The sequence below is a fragment of the Carcharodon carcharias genome, chromosome 15, assembly GCF_017639515.1.
Source record: "Carcharodon carcharias isolate sCarCar2 chromosome 15, sCarCar2.pri, whole genome shotgun sequence".
Taxonomy (NCBI): domain Eukaryota; kingdom Metazoa; phylum Chordata; class Chondrichthyes; order Lamniformes; family Lamnidae; genus Carcharodon; species Carcharodon carcharias.
Window position 1 is genome coordinate 44,200,620 of NC_054481.1, and position 20,127 is coordinate 44,220,746.

General features: G+C 42.1%; 1 protein-coding gene across 4 annotated transcripts in view; it reads right to left on the bottom strand.

Annotated features, from left to right (window-relative positions):
• Window positions 1–20,127, bottom strand: part of rnf216 (ring finger protein 216) — a 220,941-nt gene that overhangs the window by 150,521 nt on the left and 50,293 nt on the right. For 3 of the 4 annotated variants that reach the window (XM_041206801.1, XM_041206800.1, XM_041206803.1), the window contains 5 exons: window positions 15,336–15,962; window positions 4,162–4,238; window positions 3,330–3,420; window positions 2,741–2,905; window positions 684–798 (listed from right to left, as the gene is read on the bottom strand). In XM_041206801.1, the coding sequence (XP_041062735.1) occupies window positions 684–798; window positions 2,741–2,905; window positions 3,330–3,420; window positions 4,162–4,238; window positions 15,336–15,962 (1,075 nt within the window). The remainder of the gene's footprint in view (window positions 1–683; window positions 799–2,740; window positions 2,906–3,329; window positions 3,421–4,161; window positions 4,239–15,335; window positions 15,963–20,127) is intronic. The other variant, XM_041206802.1, reaches the window with a different exon arrangement.

The window sequence follows — 20,127 nt, forward strand, 5'->3', positions numbered from 1 at the left end:
GGAGGTACAAGCTCATTCCATAATCAGAGATATTATGGTAACACTATCTGGTTTTCATTATAATGGTGTTCTTGGAAGACTTTAAACTGCTTCCAATGAGTGGGACTAAAACAGAGTCCACAGCAGCACGAAGGTTGCCAAGCACAATAAAAGAACACATTTCCATTTGTTAGCAGACAGCTTCTCCCAGACTGTTAACAAAAGTGTTACCTTCGTTTTTCAACACCAGTCGTTATGACAAACTCCGCAAGGAAGAGAAAAGATGTAAATAATCTGTGGTTATTCAAGTTGTTCTTCAATGTGACTGCCAATATTCCATTCTGAACAACCTCCGAAACAGGCTATATATGAATATTACAATTTTTGCAAATGTACTAGGAGATGTGAATGCATAATTATCCATAAACATGCAATACATTCAGAATGCTCTGTGTAATATACGCTGCATATTAACACCCATCCCCAGTACTTGGCATGCTTGTGGCAAGGAGAGATGGATTGTTTTTCCAAATTACTCAAATGAACTACAAATGGAATTGGAGCCTACTCCATTCACTTAAATGTAACAATGAGCACTTAAAAATTGTGGCTAAATTAGATTTTACTATTTCGAAGGACATTAATCCAAACTGTCAGGACCAAAAGCATGGGTGTTCCATACAGTAGCAGCTTTCATTCCTTACCTTGTTCAAATTTGAAACTGATTGAATTAGATGAGCTCATTTCTTTTCGTCTGCTCTTTTTCTGACTGGATTGCGGTGAGTTTTCCTGCCACTGCTTAATTGCATCTGATAAGGCCTGCACAACAAGCAGCAGGGAAAATGTTAAAACAGCAGCCAGAGTACACAGGTCATACAATAAAAACAGTTGGTCTTCAGATGTCATTCGTAAACTAAAAAGTTAATAAATAAATTACAAGGAAAAGCAGGTGAAGCCCCTTATGCGATGGTTAAGCGTAATTGCCTTTTCCAAATAGAAGAAATTCATAACAGACTTTTACCTTGCCATGGCTATTGGTGTACCTACATGAACGCCTTGAAAATGTTAAAAGTGAGCTTACTTAACATACAACTCAAATCACAAATAGTAGCATGGTGATAGGTCAGATGATAAAACAGATGACAGGTCGCCAGTCCAAAGGAAAAATTGTTTGGAGCAACAACAATTAGTTTTGTAGTCTATTCAAATGAAAGTAAAAACGTTTTTTAAATACACAAAAGCAAGATTACATTCACAGAAATTAATGTACTGTGCAAAACTGGAAGGCAGCAGCATGACAATCATTTTGTTCTGGTGACCTCTGCTTGCTTTTGTATAGGCATTAGGAGTATTACTTGTGTAAATCAACTAACAAAAGGATGCCAGGCAAAGAACCAAGAACATACAGTCAATACATTAATCATCTTCCCAGCTACAGTGAACTCATTACACAAACATATCACTTCCATCATTTAGAGAGGTTTGAAAAAGTAAGGAAACAATTTGAGTCCAACAATACTGACACTCACTATTCACTCAGTTCAGTCTTAACTTCAAGATTTTACTGTTGAGAGAGTAAAGCACACGAGCAATGTCTAGTAACAAGAATGGAGTGCTGCAACAGTGTAATGTTGCAAAACAACATTTTGTATTTTCCTCTCAAAAATTTTGTTGCTTGCCCTCCTCTCCCAAAAGTGCTAACAACTTGCATTTCTATCGTGCCTCAATGTAATAAAACATCGCAAGGCACACGATAGGAGCCATTAAACAAAATGAGCCAGATAAGCAGACATCATGACAGGTGACCAAAAGATCGAATGAAGAAGTAGATTTTAAGAAGTGGCTTTAAGGAGAGGAGGGCAGCAGAGAGGCAGCGAGCCAAAGAAGGGAATTCCAAGTTTAAGGTGGAGACAGCTGAAGGCATGGTTACCAAAGGAGTCGATGTTTTTCCAGCACAGATTATTGGATAATAACAATGAACAGGAAACATGCCTGATGTTTTCTCAACGTAGTCTGAGAAAATGTAACAGATTGTAGTTCTGCTCTACTGTCCCAGCTGAGATCAGCACTCAGCAGAATAGGGGTCTAGAGATATTGTTTCTGGAACCATCTACTAACTGGATAAGCACACAGCCATGACAGAAGCTTAATTTTTAAGCTAACCAATCATACTTCCCAGAAGCATGTATCAAAATTAATTCTTCATGGTCTTTGTCTGCCATTATTTCATCTGTCTTAGGTGATGGTAAGGCAACACCCAAATGCTTGACTAATGGAAATGGGTAATCCACTCCATTTTCACATAGCACGCTGTGTGCACACATAGACCATGTGCTTGAATGACTTGTACAAGATTAAATTCTTTTTCAGATTAATAAAACACGAACCATTTCCTAATGCACATTTTCCTCGTGCATTAAATAAACCAATTTGGTACATAAAATCAGCTTCAATAATTTGTTATCCTGAACCTCCAACCTATGTAACTCGCCATCATTTCTAATAGTCATCTTTGAAGTACATAGCAGAAAGTTTCCATATCCCTCTATGACCAAACTTTATCTGCTTCACACATTGATCTCTGAGCAGGTAAATTACAGAACATGACAGTGTATATTAGTATATCTATAATGCTGCCATCTAAATGTCAGAACTGGATTGGATCCTTTACTTGTTCAATACAATTATAAGTAATCAATAAATAAAACAAAAATTGAAAAGGAGAAAATAAAAACAAGGTAAAAGCACCTGGCATACAAACCTTGCGGGTGATTGCATAGTGTCCCTTGAGCTCATGTAAAGCCCATTTGATGTCTTGGCTGTTTAACATTTTGAAATCTGCCATGAGGAGGTCAGAAGCCTGAAGAAAACATTGCTGGTTCACAGGAGCAAGCTTTGAAAAGTCAAAAAAATCCATTTTGGGTTTCTGTTCAATAGAAAACATACACACATGCACAAATTCATTAGTGCATAATAATTGTTCAGTTAAGTATCTTGTACCTAGACGAAAACTGGCACAACCAACATGTTAATGGCGTTTCTAACTTTGTATTTACTACCTTCATAGCAATTCAAAACCATTAATAAGAGGGGAAAAAAAGAACAATAACCAAAACAAGCAACATGCAATACGAAATTCAAAAGGGCAAAAGCTTTCCTTAATCTGACAGATTCTCTTCCCCTATTCCCTTAACCAGAACAGTTTAGGCTAGGCACTCTGTGTCATGTCCCTCTATCCCCTGTGGCAGGAGATAAACCTGCTGCAGAGCACAATAGTTAAATCCAGCTTCCCCCAAACTCTTGGAGTAAAAGGATATTCCATATGGAAAGGCGGGAATAAGCCAAATTACCTCTTCATTACTTTCAAGCAAACTGCTGCTGTGTGTGAAAATTAAATCTTTCTTCGGATAATCAGGATTTTCCAGGAGATGGTTGCACAAGCTGAAAACAAGGGTGGAACACATGTTGGTACAAAATTTTTTATTTGTATAAACTCACAAGCAGCTTCCTATCTATGTCGAACAGAAGGGCAGAATCATCCATTCATTTTCAATACATAACGATAAGTGGCGGAGGAGTAGAAAATACATTTCATGGAAACCAATGTGCAAGTTTCAGTGAAGACTATAACCACAGGGGATTTGGTACCTTTTAAAATGTAAAGGCAGTAACCAGAGAACATAGATTTCAGGTGACAAACAAAAGAACTAGTGACAACATCAGGATTCTTTTTTTCCTTTTTTAAGGCAGTGAGTTGTTGTGATCTGGGATGCATTTCCTGTAAAGTTGATGGAAGCATATCTGATATGAACCTTCAAAAGGGAAAGAAAATACAAGGGATATAGAGGCAGAGTCAGGGAGTGGGACTAATTGGCTACCTCTTGCAATCAGGCTGTACAGGTGTCACAGGCCAAATGGCTTCCTTTTGTGCTGTGTTACTTTATGATTGCAAGAATTCAAATTCATCAGATATGGTCCCTAATCAGTGTTTTGGGGAACTCCTTCTGCAGAGTTGGTATTGTTTGGGAGAACCACCGACAAAAAATGTCACATTCAGCAATACAATGTTCATGAACTGTTCTAAATTATATTTTTAGTATCCCACTGCCTTCATTTTCTACTGATCACAAAGTCACATCACATTTTCCGTTAATTTCCATATAATTATAACAATACACTTACACATTTAAATCCCAGATTTCATTTGTCGTAATCAGCTCTTCAACAAACTGCTCTTCTATATCGGGAAACAGATTCACCTGTAAGAAAAGTCAAGCTAAATTAAAATGGCATGCTCGAAAAACAAAATCTTGGTTAGCTGAATATTACATACATGAAGAGTTTACCATCCCAAAAACAAAACTGCATTTTTATTGCTCGTTTGTACCAAATGGAGGAATTGCTCCATTAACCCAATGCCCATGCAACTTAAATTCTTGAATAAATTGTTCTCAAAAATTAGGAGGGGGCAGACAATTATTTCACACTAATCACCCCTTGCATTCTAAGATTGCCTATTAATTATGGACTACAGGCATCTTTTGTTGTTTAGCTGCATGCAGGATCCAACAAAATGGGTTGACACTGCAGCATTTCATTTGATACTTTCATAGTCAACAGAAAAAAAGATTTTCAAACCATTATTGGTCTGGTGGGCTCAAAACCTAAGCATCAGAGCTGAAAGGACACTTTCTCTTTCAAACTGAATTGTGGGTATTGTTTGCAAGGCCAGCTTTCAATCACCCATAATAGCATTCAAGAAGCTGGTGAGGCGCCTTCACGAACTGCTGCACTCCATGTGATGCAGAGACTCTCTGTGTTATCAAGGAGAGAGTTCAAGGATTTTGACCCTGAGACAGTGAAAAAGGGGTGGATTTGGCTGCAATTCAAGATGGTGACTTGCATGTGTCCTGCAAGTGCCCTTGCCCTTCCAAGTGACAGATTCACAGCTTGTGAGGTGCTGCTGAAGCAGCCTTAGCAAGTTGCTTCACTAAATATTGTACATGATACATATCTCAGCCATGGTAAACTGGTGGTGAAGATAGTGAATGTTTGAGGTGGCCACTGGGCTGCTTTGTCTTGGATGGTGTTGAGCTTCTTGAAAGCTGTAGGAGCTGCACTTTCACCCAGACAAATGGAGTGTATTCCATCACACTCCTGACATGAGCCTTGTGGATGGCAAACCAACTGTGGGGAGTCAGATGAGTTGCCACAGAATTCCCAGCTCTGACCTGCTCTTGTAACTCTTTTGAGTACAAACCCGTTTCCATCTGTTTCAGATGAAGTTACATTGTTTCATAGTTTGCCATTGTGAGATTTGAACTCTTGATAATCTTTTAAATCTTTTAAGTTAAAGGTGGTTCCAACAACCCCTTTTCTTATTCCATAGATGTTGTAACTCTTTTGAGTACAAACCCGTTTCAATCTGTTTCAGATGAAGTTACATTGTTTCATAGTTTGCCATTGTGAGATTTGAACTCTTGACCTTGGGGTTACAAACCCAGTACCATAACCACTTGGCTATTTAGGCCAAGCCTGACCTGCTCTTGTAGCCACAGTATTTTCCATTGAATCTCAATGATTTCAATTTTGCTAGTGCTCTTGATGCTAAACTCAGTCAAATCCTGCCTTGAGTTCAAAGGCAGTCACTCTCACCTCACCTCTGGAATTCAGCTCTTTCACCAATCTTTGGACCAAGGCTGTAATAAGGTCTGTAGTTGAGTGGTCCTGGCAGATCCTAAACTGAGCATTAGTGAGCAGGTTATTGCTGAGTAAGTAAAGCTTGATAGAACTGCTGACGACCCCAACTATCAAATTGCTGATGATCTAAAGTAGACTGATGGGGTGGTAATTGGCTGGATTTGATTTGTCCTGCTTTTTGTGAACATGACATACCTGGGCAATTTTCCACTTGGTAGAGTAGTTGTCAGTGTTGTAGCTGTATATTTTGGCTACAAGTGCAGCCAATTCTGGAGTACAAGTCCTCAGCACAACAGTGTTGAAGTTATTGTGGCCTTTACTGTGTCCAGTGCACTCAGCTGCTTCTTAGTGTCATGTGGAGTGATGTTAGCTGAAGACTAGCATCAGTGACAGTAGGGCCATCAGGAGGTGGCCAAGATGGATCATCCACTCAGCAATTCTGGCTGAAAATAGTTGCAAATGCTGAAGCCTGGTCTTTGCCACAACGTGCTAGGCTCTGCATCATTGAGGATGGGGATGTTCATAGAGCCTCTTTCTCCAGTTCATTGCAATTGGCCACCACCATTTACAGGGCTGCAGAACTTTGATCTGATCCAGTGGTTGTGGGTTCACTTAGTTCTGTTTATAACATGCTGCTTCTGATATTAACAATGCACATGGTCCTGTGTTGTAATTCCACCAAGTTGACAATTCATTTTTAGGCATGCCTAGTGCAGCTCTTGGTGTGCTCTCCTACGCACATTGAACCAGGGTTGAACCACTGGCTTGATGGCAATGGTAGAGTGAGGAATATACTGGGCCGCGAGGTTACAGATCAAGAAAAATAGCCATTTTGAAAAGCTACCAAAATAAATTATTTTACAGTCAGATATCTGTCCAATTCCTTTTAGCTCTTAATAATAGATTATCCTCCTCTTCCTTCTCTACCTCCAAATTAGAATACCCCAGTGAAGTCAGCTTTCCCATTGTTACAATTAAATATTATTTTGCATTTCTTACAAGGTCACTTTGCTCATGACCTACACAGCAGTTTACTTTCAAACATAGTTGTGCCATTCTCTGCAAAAACTGTTGCTAAAGTAAAAGAAAAGTTGCCATATTGAAGAAAAAATTGGCAAATGCTTCAATAAACTCCAACAACATGCCACAAAAAGACTACCCACACTCTTCCAGACACCGAAATACATGCCAATACAACAACACCCTTAACGTAGTAAAATGTCCCAAGGTGCCTCACAGGAACAAATAGACACCAGGCCAGATAAGGAGATGAGTAATCAAAAGTGTGGTGAAAGGGTAGGTTTTGTGGAGCACAGCGTTTTAAAAGATAAAGAGGTAGGGAGACATAGGAGTGAATTCCAGAGCCGAGAGCCTAGCCAGAAAATAAAACTGCTAATGGTACACCTATAAAAATCTGGGATACTCAGAGATCTCAGGAAGGTTGTAGGATTGGGGGAGATTACAGGAACAGGGAGGGGTTAGGCCATTGAAGGATTTGAAAACTAAGGTGAGAATTTTTAAACTGAGGGATTGCCTGACAGGGAGCCGATGTGAGCACAGGAATGAGGCTTCATGTGGGTTAGGGAGTGGAGGGGGTATCCTCAAGCCATCACAAAATATTAAAAGCATTCAACAATAAACAATTACTTTTTTTTGGTGTTGATATATTTCCCTTGTGTTATGTCCCCTAGCTGGTCTGATGGTTACAGCATCAAATCTGCCATATAGGAAGGAATGTCTAACCATGAATAGCCACTGCTAAAGGGATGAAAAAGGCAGGAACGTCAAGTGCTGGAAACCATTATACTTCCACAGCTACAAATTTGAACAGTGGTTCCAAAAAAAAAAGGCTTAGGAGAAAAATTCCAGTATAGGAACCAAAAGAGCATAGGAACAAAGTAAAAAGGGACTTTTTCTGTAACTAATGATAATCGTGTGGTAGCATCGAGCTTGAGTATTGCTGAAATAAGACTTTTCTGTCAAAGCTTTTCGTCTTGCACACATCAGAACAAATCGCAAGAAAATACCAATGTCAGGGGGAAACAACACATTTATACCATATGTGAAGGGAGTGCTGATTGGTTGGGAAGCGGAATCTGATTGGTTGGGGCATTGCCATGGAGAACGCACCAATTGATGGTGACTGACCAGTTAATTGCCAAGCATTGACTGAGATTTAAACCAGGCAGCTTGACTCTGGTTGGTCAAGGCATTGCCCTGGGGAATGAACCAGCGAATGGCTGTCATTTATTTTGTTTAGCTGAGCCCAACGAGCAAGGTAAGGACCATACCCAACTAGCCCGTGCTTGCAAAACTCAAAACAGTGTCCAACATTAGATATGATTCCACAATTGGACAACATTTGCTAAATAATCCTCAGTGTGCTAAGAATGCTAAGAATTACACTGACAACCAAATTAAGATTGCTAGTCAGGCTTGCAGTGTGGCGCATTTGCGTGTACTGGAAGCTACATATATTAATACAAAGATATTTACAGATAGAAAGAACATGTACACACAATGCGCCTGTTTCAGCTAAACAAAATAAGTGACAGCCATTCACATGTGCTAGGGCAATGCCTTGACCAGAGTCAAGCTGCCTGGTTTAAATTTCAAACAATGTTTGGCAGTTAACTGTCAGTCACCATCAACTGGTGCATTCTCCATGACAATGCCTCTACCAATGAATCCACTTGCCAACCAATCAGCACTCTCTTCTTATACATGAGAAATATGATGTTTCTCTGATACTGATATTTTCTTGCCAATTGTCCGGATGAGTGCAAAAAATCTCTTTTTTTCAGCAAAACTAATGATAAGGAAAAGAAAGAATCAACAAAGGTCAGGGAAAGAAATCAAGCTCCATGCCGGCAGGAAAAATGAGTTCCAATCGTTTGTGACACAATTAGGCCCCAGAAAGAAACAGTAGTGTAGCAATGTGGAATTACCAGATTTTACAGAGGATTGTAAATTATTTATGCAGTTCATTAAAGACCAATGAGGTAAATGAACAGATAATCCGTTTACTTTTAAGTGTTAATCAAAAGATAAACGTTGGCCCAAGAAACCAGGAAAGTCCCCCTGCTCTTCCAGCAGTGCCATAGGATCTCTTACATCCACCTGACAATGCAGGTTTAATGCCTCACCCCTAAAGACAGCATCTGTGACAATGCAGCATTCCCTTGGTAGTGCACTGGGTTGTCAGCCTAAATTATATGCTCAAATCTCAAGAGGCACTTGAACCCACGATCTAGTTCAGACATGAGTGCAACCACTTAGCCAAGCCTAATGCTCTTATCTCAAATAGTACCCCTTTGGTATATCTTTGGCTGGGTCAGAAATAAAAATGACAGCTGTAACCACTTAAAAAAAATAAATGCAGTGACATGAAAGCTTAAAACAGCAGCTTTCAGATGCTTGCTTTTCCCAGATGATCTTTCCTGATCCATATTCCAGCAAATCAGTTTGTTTAAAACATCACTTCCACGTTCCAGTAATATTTTTGTACCACTATGATATTAAAATTGCATTTAATATAATATTCTAACATTTTTTCTATATTATTGATCATTTACAATAGTGATGATTACACAACATAAAAGGCCTCTGCATTATAATGTTTATTGTTTGGTAATTTATTAAGTGCTGTAACTTGACTAAACCATTACAGGATAATCCAAGTTAACTGCACAGCGCTCAGTTCAGACAACTATTTGAACATGGCAGGTTGTAACCCAGTATATATGTTTCAAAGTCTTCGGACTTGATGTACAAAATATTAGGCAGTCTAGACAGGGGAAACCAGGTCTACAAAGAAATGTTTTACTAATCATTGGGCCTCAGAAACACGCACTACACTGTTTGCACCTGAAATGGTAATCAAAAAATATGAAGTAAATCAGACAAATGAGTGAAAGTGAATACTGCTGTTAAGATTAGTAGAGTCAGATGCTGTACTTTAAGTCAGTTTATTAAAATATACTGACTGCCAGTAACTGCCGTGAAAAATGTTTATAATATATAGAAAATATATAAATATGTATCATATATATTTTTGATATTCGTTCATGGTATGTGGGTGTCACTGGATAGGCCAGCAATTATTGCCTATGTATTTGTATAGCTAGTTTGTGGTCAATGGTAACCCTCCCAAGATGTTGATTGTGGGGATTCAGTAATGGTAATGCCATTGAATGTCCAGGGGAGATAGTTAGAAAATCTGTTGCTGGATATGGCCATCGCCTGGCACTTGTGTGACACGAGTGTTACTTGCTCTTTATCACCCAAGCCTAAATACTGTCCAGATCTTGCTGCATATGGACACGGACTGCTTTAGTATCTGAGGAGTTGTGAATGGTGCTGAACATTGTGCAGTGAGCATCCCCAAGTTATCATGGAAGGACAGTCATTGATAAAGCAGCTGGAGATGATTGGGCCTAGGACACTATCCTGAGGAACTCCTGGAGCGATGTCCTGGGACTGAGATAACTGACTTCCAACAATGAACAACCATCTTCCTTTCTGCTAGGTATGACTCCAACCAGTGGACAGTTTTCCCCCAGATTCCCATTGACTTCAGTTTTGCTTGGGCTCTTTGATGCTACACTGAGTCAGATGCTGTCTTGATGTCAAGGGTAGTCACTGGTCCTCACCTCTTAGGTTCAACTGTTTCGTCTATGTTTGGACCTAGGCCATGTATGAGGTCAGGAGCTGAGTGGCCCCGGCGGAACCCAAACTGAGCATCAGTGAGTAGATTATTGCTAAGCAAGTGCCACTTGATAGCACTGTTGATGACCCCTTCCATCGCTTTGCTGATGATCGAGGGAAAACTAATAGGGCTGGAGCTGGCCACGTTGGATTTGTCCTGCTTTCGGTGGACAGGACATACCTGGGCAATTCTCCACATTGCCAGGTAGATGCCAATGTTGTGGCTGCACTGGAACAGTTTGGCATGGGGCACAGCTGCGCTGGAGCACAAGTCTTCAGTACTATTGCTATGGTGCTGTAACCCCCGGGATGTTGCCTTGGCCTTTGCGGTTTCCACTGCCTTCAGCCGTTTCCTGATATCACATGGAGTGAATCAAATTGGCTGAAGACTGGCACTGTGATCCTGGGGACCTCAGGAGGCAGAGATGGATCATCCGCTCGGCACTTCTGGACGAAGATGGTTGCAAATGCTTCAGCCTTATCTTTTACACTGATGTGCTGGACTACCCCATCATCGAGGATGCAGATATTTGTGGAACCTTCTCTTCCTGTTAGTTGTTTAATTGTCTACCACCATTCACGACTGGATGTGGCAGGACTGCAGAGCTTAGATCTGATCCATTGGTTGTGGGATCACTTGACTCTGTCTATCACTTGCTGCTTCTCTTGTTTGGCATGCAGGTAGTCCTGTGTTGTAGCTTCACTAGGTTGACACCTCATTCTTAGATATGCCTGGTGCTGCTCCTGGCATGCCCTCTCCTGCACTCTTCATTGAAACTGGGTTGATCCCCCTGCTTGATGGTAATGGTAGAGTGGGGGATATGCCAGGCCATCAGGTTAGAGAATGCGGTTGTATACAATTCTGATGCTGCCAATGCCATAGTGCCACATGGATGCTCAGTTTTGAGTTGCTGGATCTCTCCAAAATCTATCCCATTTAGCACGGTGGCAGTGCCACACAACACAATGGTGGGTATCCTCAATGCGAAGATAGAACTGTCTCCCTGCAAAGGCTGTGCAGCAGTCACTCCTTTCAATACAGTCACGGATAGGTGCATCTGCGACAGGTAGATTCGCGAGGACGAGGTCAAGTTTTTTTGCCTCTTGTTGGTTCCGTCACCACCTACCGAAGACCCAGCCTAGCAGCCTTGTCCTTTAGGACCCGGCTAGCTCAGTCAGTGGTGGTGCTACTGAGCTGCTCTTGGTAATGGACATTGAAATTCCCTGCCCAGAGTACATTGTGTTCTTGCCACTCTCAGTGCTCCAAGATGTGTTCAACATGGAGCAGTGCTCATTCATCAGCTGTGAAGTGGCAATAGGCGGTAACCAGCAAGATGTTTCCTTGGCTGTGTTTGGCCTGATGCCATGAGACTTTATGGGGCCCAGAGTTGATGTTAAGGACTCGCAGGACAACTCCCTCCTGACTGTATACCATTGTGCTGCCACCTCTGTTTTGGCACTACCTCCCAAATGTTAGTAAGGAGGACTTTGCAAGGTAGATGGAGCTGGGTATGCCATTGTCATTTCCGGTGCCTAGGTTGATGCTGGGTAGTCTGTCTGGTTTCATTCCTTTTTAGACTTCATAGTGGTTTGATACAACTGAGTGGATTGCGAGGCCACTTCAGAGGGCATTTAAGAGTCAACCACGTTGCTGTGGGTTTGGAGTCATTTCTAGGGCAGACCAAGTAAAGGCGGCAGACTTTCTTCCCTAATGGACATCAGTGAACCAGATGAGTTTTTACGACAATCGGCAGTGGTTTCATGGTCACCATTTAACAAGCTTTTAATTTCAGATTTTTAAATTGAATTTAAAGTCCACCAGCTGCCGTGGTGGGATTTGAACCCGTGTCCCAAGAGCATTAGCCTGGGCCTCCAGAGTACTGGTCAAGTAACATTACCACTACACCATATGTATTTCCGAGCCTGTATGGCTCTTCTTCAGCTCTCTTTAGGATATAGAAACAGGCATAGAGATAACAGCAAGGCTCAGTTGACAGCATTCCTTTCCAAGTCAGAAGTCTGGGGGCTCAAGCTCCACTCCAGTACTTTAGCATATAATTGAGGTCAACACTTCAGTGGAAGGAATGCAACACGGTCAGATGCCAACCTTCAGATGAGATAGAAACGATATCAATAGATTAAGTGAATGGGCAAAACGGTGGCAAATGGATTTCAAAGTAGGGAAATGTGAGTTCACCTACTTAGGACCTAAAAAGGATAACGTAGGGTACTATATAAATAGTAGAAAGCTAGAAACAATGGAGTTCCAAAGAGACTTAGAGGTACATCGATCATTAAAATGTCAGGGAACAGGTAAAGAAAATAATCAAAACGTCTAATGGATTGCTGGCCTTTATATCTAGAGGAATAGAAGTCATACTTCAGCTATACAAAGCCCTGGTTTGACCATATCTGGAATACTGTGAGCAGTTCTAGGCATCACAGGGTATATTGGCCTTGGAGGGAGTGCAACATAGATTTACTAAAACGAAACCTGAACTCCAAGGGTTAAGCCACGAGAAGAGACTGAGCAAACTAGGGCTCTATTTCCTGGAATTGAGGCGGTTAAGGGTGATTTGATTGAAGTTTAAGATATTAAGGGGAACAGATAGGGCAAACTGGAGAAAACCATTTCCGCTGGTTGGGGAGCCTAGGCCTCAGGGATATGGTTAAAAATCAGAGCCAGGCCTTACAGGAATGAGATTAGGAAACATGTCTCCATGCAAAGGGTGGTCGAAATTTGAAACACTCTTCTGCTAACAGCAACAGATGGTAGATTTTATTTAATCGAACATATTAAGAGATATAGGGAAAAGATGGTTAGTGGAGTTAGGTCGCAGATCAGCCATGATCTCACTAACTGGCAGAACAGACATGAAAGGCTAAATAGCCTACTCCCACCTCTGTTACTATGAATTACTTGCTCACAGGTACTCAGTGAACCATATTAAAATCCTGACATAAACCAGGAAGGTAATTCCTTTTTGAGGTATAGCTGTTTCATGAGTTAAGAAATAGGAGGAGTAGGCCATTCACCTGATTGAGCCTGCACCGCCATACTCATAGGTAATCCGATTATGGTCTTAACTCCACTTTCCTGCCTGGCTTCCATAGCCCTTAACTCCCTTGTTGATCAAAAATGTGAATATATTCAAGGCTAAATTAAACAATGATCCAGCGTCCACTGCTCTCCATGGGAGAGAGTTCCAAGAACTAACGACCCTCTAAGAAAAAATTCTTCCTCAGGTGGAATCATCCCAGATTTGCACTAAGTGCGGTAGCGGGCCAGTGAAACGATGTTTTACCCGCCGGCCACGATGACAGGTTTTCATGCTGTTTTGTCCCAAACCCGCCACGTTATTCATGCATTCCCGGGAAACATGCAATTTCCATGGTGGGCGGGCTCCGATTCGCCTGCAACGCCTTCACCACGCCACTTCATCAAGCCGGGCACCACATTTAAAGTACAGCCGCACTCAGTGCTTCCAGCCCAGGACTGCAGCAAAGAAGACATGGCCCTGAAAGGCAAGAGGGCTGCAGCCCTCGAGCTCTCTTTGTACACCGTGGAGACCCGCTGTGATGTGCTCTATTCCTGCTCGAGCCACAGGATGGGCAGCAACATTACCACTACAGCTTGGTAGGCGATGGCAGTGGTGATCAGCGCCAATGCTGCACAGAAGAGGTTGGCCATCCAATACAGATAGAGGATGAATGATCTCATCCACGCAGTCAGGGTATGGCAGCCATCTCATCACTCTAAACTCACACACTCAAGCTCATCACACATTTACTGGTATCTCACTCACTGCCAGCTCAAGGGACACCACCACCCATTCTCACATGCATACCCTCATGTATCCATCTGGCCTCATCTCGTCTGGAGGTTGCATCCTCTGGCTTCACCATCTTGAAGCCACTTGCACAGATCAACATGGTCCCCCCCAACACATCCTGGGTTACCCTCCTTCCCCAGTACAACCCTTGTCCTGCACTTCTTCCCTTGCCAGAGGCCACTTCTCCTCCTTCGCCAAGCAAGCCCTTGCCCTGCAACCATTGAAAAACCACCCACACATGGCTGATCTGGTACGTAGAGACCTGCTGTGAGCCCCAATAAAAGTGGTGTGGTGCTGTCTGTGAAGCCTGGTGCTAACAATAGCGGGTGCTGACCGAAGCAAGGTAGGCAAACAAACCTTGAAGTCCCGAGTGAGGTGCAGCCCGCCAAGTGCATGCCTTATATATGCGGTTGTGAAACACATCAGCATGTTTTCCCGCTGACATGAACCAGGATGATCCAGGAAGGCCTGGGCAAGGGCTGGGGGGGAGGTGGGGAGAAGAGAAACAATTCCAGTCGGCAGCCCTAATAATATGCTGATGTCTGCAGGGAACGCAGCCCGCCATTGGAGGGCTGAGCGGACGATTGCGAACAGGTTTCACATCGTTGTGAAACCCATCATGCCATATTGTTTACTTGCCACTGAACACACCCGACACCTGTGGGCATGGAGAAAGCTCAGCCCTCATCTCTGTCTTAAATGGGAGACTCCTTATTTTTAAACTATGCCCCCTCGTTCTAGATTCCCAAATGAAAGGAAGAATCAGCTTAGCACCTACCCTTTCTAGCCCCAATAAGATCACCTCTCATTCTTCTAAACTCTAATGAATATAGGCCCAATGTGCTCAAATTTTCCTCATAAGACAACTCTTTCATTCCAGGAATCAGTCTTGTGAACCTTCTCTTAACAGTTTCCAATGCAAGTATATCCTTCCTAAAATAAGGAAGCATAATTGTACACTGTACTCCAGGTGCAATTTCATCCATGCTCTGTACAGATGTTTCTTATGCAGAACGGTGGAAGCATGTTAGGAATTGTACAAGTTAGTCTTTCAAACATTGATACAAGTTAAACTGACTGAACAGAGATTCATAATGTGCAAAGATAAACACTTACTGTTTCTTTCACGAGTGACTTTAAGATTTCTTTGCCTTCACCAGCAGCTTCTTCGAGATTCTCCAAGCCCAATATTATATTATCTATCACATCCTCCCCTTGGTGTGCCTGACCAATTTGTTCATCATCAACTTGCTGAATTTCTTCTTTTACAGCAGCCTGTAAAATGTCTGGTTGAGGTAACACAGGGTCTTGCTCCCTCACCAGCTTCACAGATGCTTCTTCCTGCACCGCTTCCATCGCTTTCGCTGCTGGAAAAAGTGGAATGGCCAACAGTTCAATTTCATCTGCTTGGACGTCTGGAGCCTGGACATCCTCACTGGGACCAACAGCTACTCCAGGGTCCACCTGATTTTGTTCTTCGTCCCTTTGTGCAATGTGATTCTGTTCACCTGGGGCAATCTTCCGATTTCTGGTGGCCAGCTGAGGATAAGCTTGGTCAGGTTCTGCCTTTTCCTCTACCATATTTGACATAAGTCTATGTTGAGCCACCAAGATAGACCTCCTCTCCTCCTGAAAGTTTTCTTTGCCTCCATGGTTTTCCCTCAATAATTCCTCTGGCTGCACATTTCGCCATCCAGATGCAGGTCGAATGATGATAGGAGGTCGAATTTGTCTAATAGGGGCCTGGAAGAGATTTGACAGAATACAGTTAGTCAAAATCAATTCTGAAAAAGTGAATAACCAAATTTCTAGATATATAGAGGGGCTGAGTTTCCTTGGGGACACTCATTGCACCACTGAAATCAGTGGGAATTATGGTGAAAATCCCATCTCTGCACTTAAAAAGGGTTCCCACTGAATTACTGACAAAGATGGGGTGGCGGAGTGGGAAGAACTCAGGAAATTCTGGGCCGTACATTTTTCCTCTTCTTTGAACCTCAGGGCTTTAGCTGTCATTCAGGTTTCTTCAGAAACGTGAGCCAAATGCAAACATGAATCGGACTGCAAAAGCTATTCCACTTCATGATGTATAGACAGAGTATTGCATTACTACTGCCACTATCCTTCTCATGTACATATTTTGTCTCGTTCATTTTGAGAATTCTGCTCAGATTTAACGGCCCAACTAATTGAGTACCACCTGCAAATCTGACTACTTAGTACTAGGCTTGTACTATTGCCAGACAAAAATGCACTTGCACAGCAAGAAGTCCAGCACTATTTTTTCAAAATCCATCACAAGTGTAGCAAAATCTGCATTGGAGCTTATAGTGGAGATGAGATAATTGTGACAAAAAGAGCAATTTAACAACAAGTTATAACTTAAACAGCTTCAATATATCAAATGGCTCATGAAGTAATGAATAAAAACAAAGCATTGTAAAATAAACACTCTAGTTTTCAATTAATTTCACTACTAATTTTCTTTGAATTAGCAAATCGGATTATTCCATTTTTGCAACTGAATTACATTAGTTTAGGTGTATTGCATATTTCATCATACTGCCTACTTGGACATTCCTTTTCTCATTTAATAGCTTAATATATGACTGTGATTTGGTTATGGGGGCTATGAGGCAAGAGTCATATTGTTCATTAGTCAATCAGAAAGTTATTAAAATAACAGGACTAAACAACATCTTAAGGCAACTTAGGCCATACCACTCCTCCATCTTCCCTTCATCCCCCCTGTCGGCATTCCGTAGGGATCGTTCCCTCCGGGACACCCTGGTCCACTCCTCCATCACCCCCTACTCCTCAACCTCACCTATGGCACCTCCCCATGCCCACGCAAAAGATATAACACCTGCCCCTTCACTTCCTCTCTCCTCACCGTCCAAGGGCCCAAACACTCCTTTCAAGTGAAGCAGCATTTCACTTGCATTTCCCCCAACTTAGTCTACTGCATTCATTGCTCCCAATGTGGTCTCCTCTACATTGGAGAGACCAAACATAAACTGAGCGACCACTTTGCAGAACACCTGCGGTCTGTCCACAAGAATGACCCAAACCTCCCTGTCGCTTGCCATTTTAATACTCCACTCTGCTCTCTTGCCCACATGTCTGTCCTTGGCTTGCTGCATTGTTCCAGTGAAGCCCAACGCAAACTGGAGGAACAACACCTCATCTTCCGACTAGGCACTTTACAGCCTTCCGGACTGAATATTGAATTCAACAACTTTAGGTCTTGAGCCCCCTCCCCCATCCCCACCCCCTTTCTGTTTCTTGCCCCTTCCTTTTGTTTTTTCCAATAAATTATATAGATTTTTCTTTTCCCACCTATTTCCATTATTTTTAAATATTTTTAAATCTTTTATGCTCCCCTGCCCCCACTAGAGCTATACCTTGAGTGCCCTACCATCCATTCTTCATTAGCATATTCGTTTAGATAATATCACCAACTTCAACACCTATGTGTTCTTTTGTTCTGTTGTCTGTGACATCTTTTGATGATCTGCTTCTATCACTGCTTGTTTGTCCCTACAACCACACCACCCCCCTCCACTTCTCTCTCCCCACCCCACACCTTAAACCAGCTTATATTTCAACCCTTCCTTGGATTCACCTAGTTCTGTTGAAGGGTCATGAGGACTCGAAACGTCAACTCTTTTCTTCTCCGCCGATGCTGCCAGACCTGCTGAGTTTTTCCAGGTAATTCTGTTTTTGTTTTGTGCTGAAGATGTGCTTCCTGATTTCATTCTTGAATGACTTGATTCTGATTTTTAGATTTTGCCCTCTTATTCTGAATTCACACACCAGAATAAATAGATTCTTCTCAAATGTAGCAAATTAATTTACAATTTTAAACACCTCAATTAGATCGATCACTCATCATTCTTTTGCCCCCAAGTAAATAGGATTGCATTGGATATATTGCACAGAAAAAGGCCATTTGACCCAAACAGTCTGCGCCTGTGTTTGTACAAATCAGGTTCTAGCAAATTTGCCTCCTAATTTAACTTTCAAACCTGGTACTCTTCTGGTGAATCTGCACTGCACCTCCACCAAGTCTAATACGTCTTTTCATTGCTCAGGACGGAACACAGTATTCCAGGTGGGGTCTAAAAAAGCTCTTAACAACCATAGAATAGCTCCTCCAACTCTTCCCTCCCCACTTGGTGCTTCAGACTCCTGAGATTAAGGCCACCATCGCATTAGTCTTTTTATTGAATTTTGTATCTCTTTTACCAGCTTAGTGTACATGAACACCCCTTTAATTCTCCAGTTTTGAGCTTCTCACAATTTCGTTCCCTATCTGGCAGTATTGCTCATTCAATCTATATCGCTTTAGAACTTCTCACTCCCATCTGCATTACTTTCTCTGCCTTCTAACTTTGTGTTGCCTGCAAACTAAGATATAAACAATTCTCCATTTCTTCAACCAAACCACAGACAAATGTGGTGAAATACTGAGGCCCCAGAACAGTTCTCTGGACAACACCACTTATCAAGTCTCGCCAGAGTGTGCACACTTTATGCTGACTATCTCCTACCTCAATAATATTACCACCACCACAACAATCTAAACTTATGTAGCACCACTAGCATAGCAAAACATTCCATGGAGCTTCTCAGAAGTGTAATCGGACAAAATATGGCACTGAGATACATGAAGAGATATTAGGACAGGTGACCCAAGTTTAGTCAAAGACGTAAGTTTAAAAGAGCATCTTCAGAGCAGAAAGTGGAGGAGAGATTTAGGGAGGGATTTCCAGGAACTAAGGGGATGGGGGAAAGGGGTGTAGATTGGAAAGTTGGGGGAGAAACAAATGGAGGGTAGAGATGGGGTTGCAAGGGAGGGGCATTGCAAGGGAATTGAAGAAGAGGAGCAGAGGACAATCAATTTCCATCAAAGTAGGAGGCACTGAAGATTCTAAAATTTGAAAGCTGAAATATCGATCTTACAAACTGGATCAAAGTAAACTAAAGAATTAGAAAGGTTAACGATCACACTATGCTGCTATTGCCGTACAGTAGAGTCAGAGTTATACAGCCCAGAAACTGGCCCTTTGGCTGGCCAACAAGCACCTATCTATTCTAATTCCATTTTCCAGCACTTGACCTGTAGCCCTGTATGCTATGGCATTTCACGTACTCATCTAAATATTTCTTAAATGAGGGTTCCTGCCTCTACCATCCCCTCAGGTAATATGTTCCAGATTCCAACCACCCTCTAGGTGAAAAAAATTTTCCTCAAATCCCCTCTAAACTACCTGCTCCTTATCTTAAATCTATGCCTCCTGGTCAATGACACTTCTGCTAAGGGGAAAAGTTTCTTCCTATCTATCCCCCTCATAATTTTCCTCAAGTTCTCCCTCAGCCTTCTCTGCTCTCAGGAAAACAACCCTAGCCTATCCAGTCTCTCTTCATAGCTGAAACGCTCCAGCTCAGGCAACATCCTGGTGAATCTCCTCTGTGCCTCCAGTGCAATCACATCCCTCCTATCGTGTGGCAGCCAGAACTGCACACAGTATGCTAGCTGTTGTCTAACTAGCATTTTACACAGCTCCAACATAGCCTCCCTGTTCTTATATATTCTATGCCTCAGCTAATAAAAGCAAGTATCCCATATGCCTTCTTAACCACCTTATCCACCTGTGCTGCTGCTTTCAGGGATCTATGGACATGTACATCCCTGTACGTCCTAGGGTCCTACTATTCATTGTGTATTCTCCTGCCTTGTTAGTCCTCCCAAAATGCATCACCTCACACTTCTCAGCATTAAATTCTATTTGCCACTGCTCTGCCCATCTTACCAGCCCATCTATATCATCCTGTAATCTAAGGCTTTCCTCCTCTATTTACGACACCACCAATTTTCGTGTCATCTGCGAACTTTCTGATCATA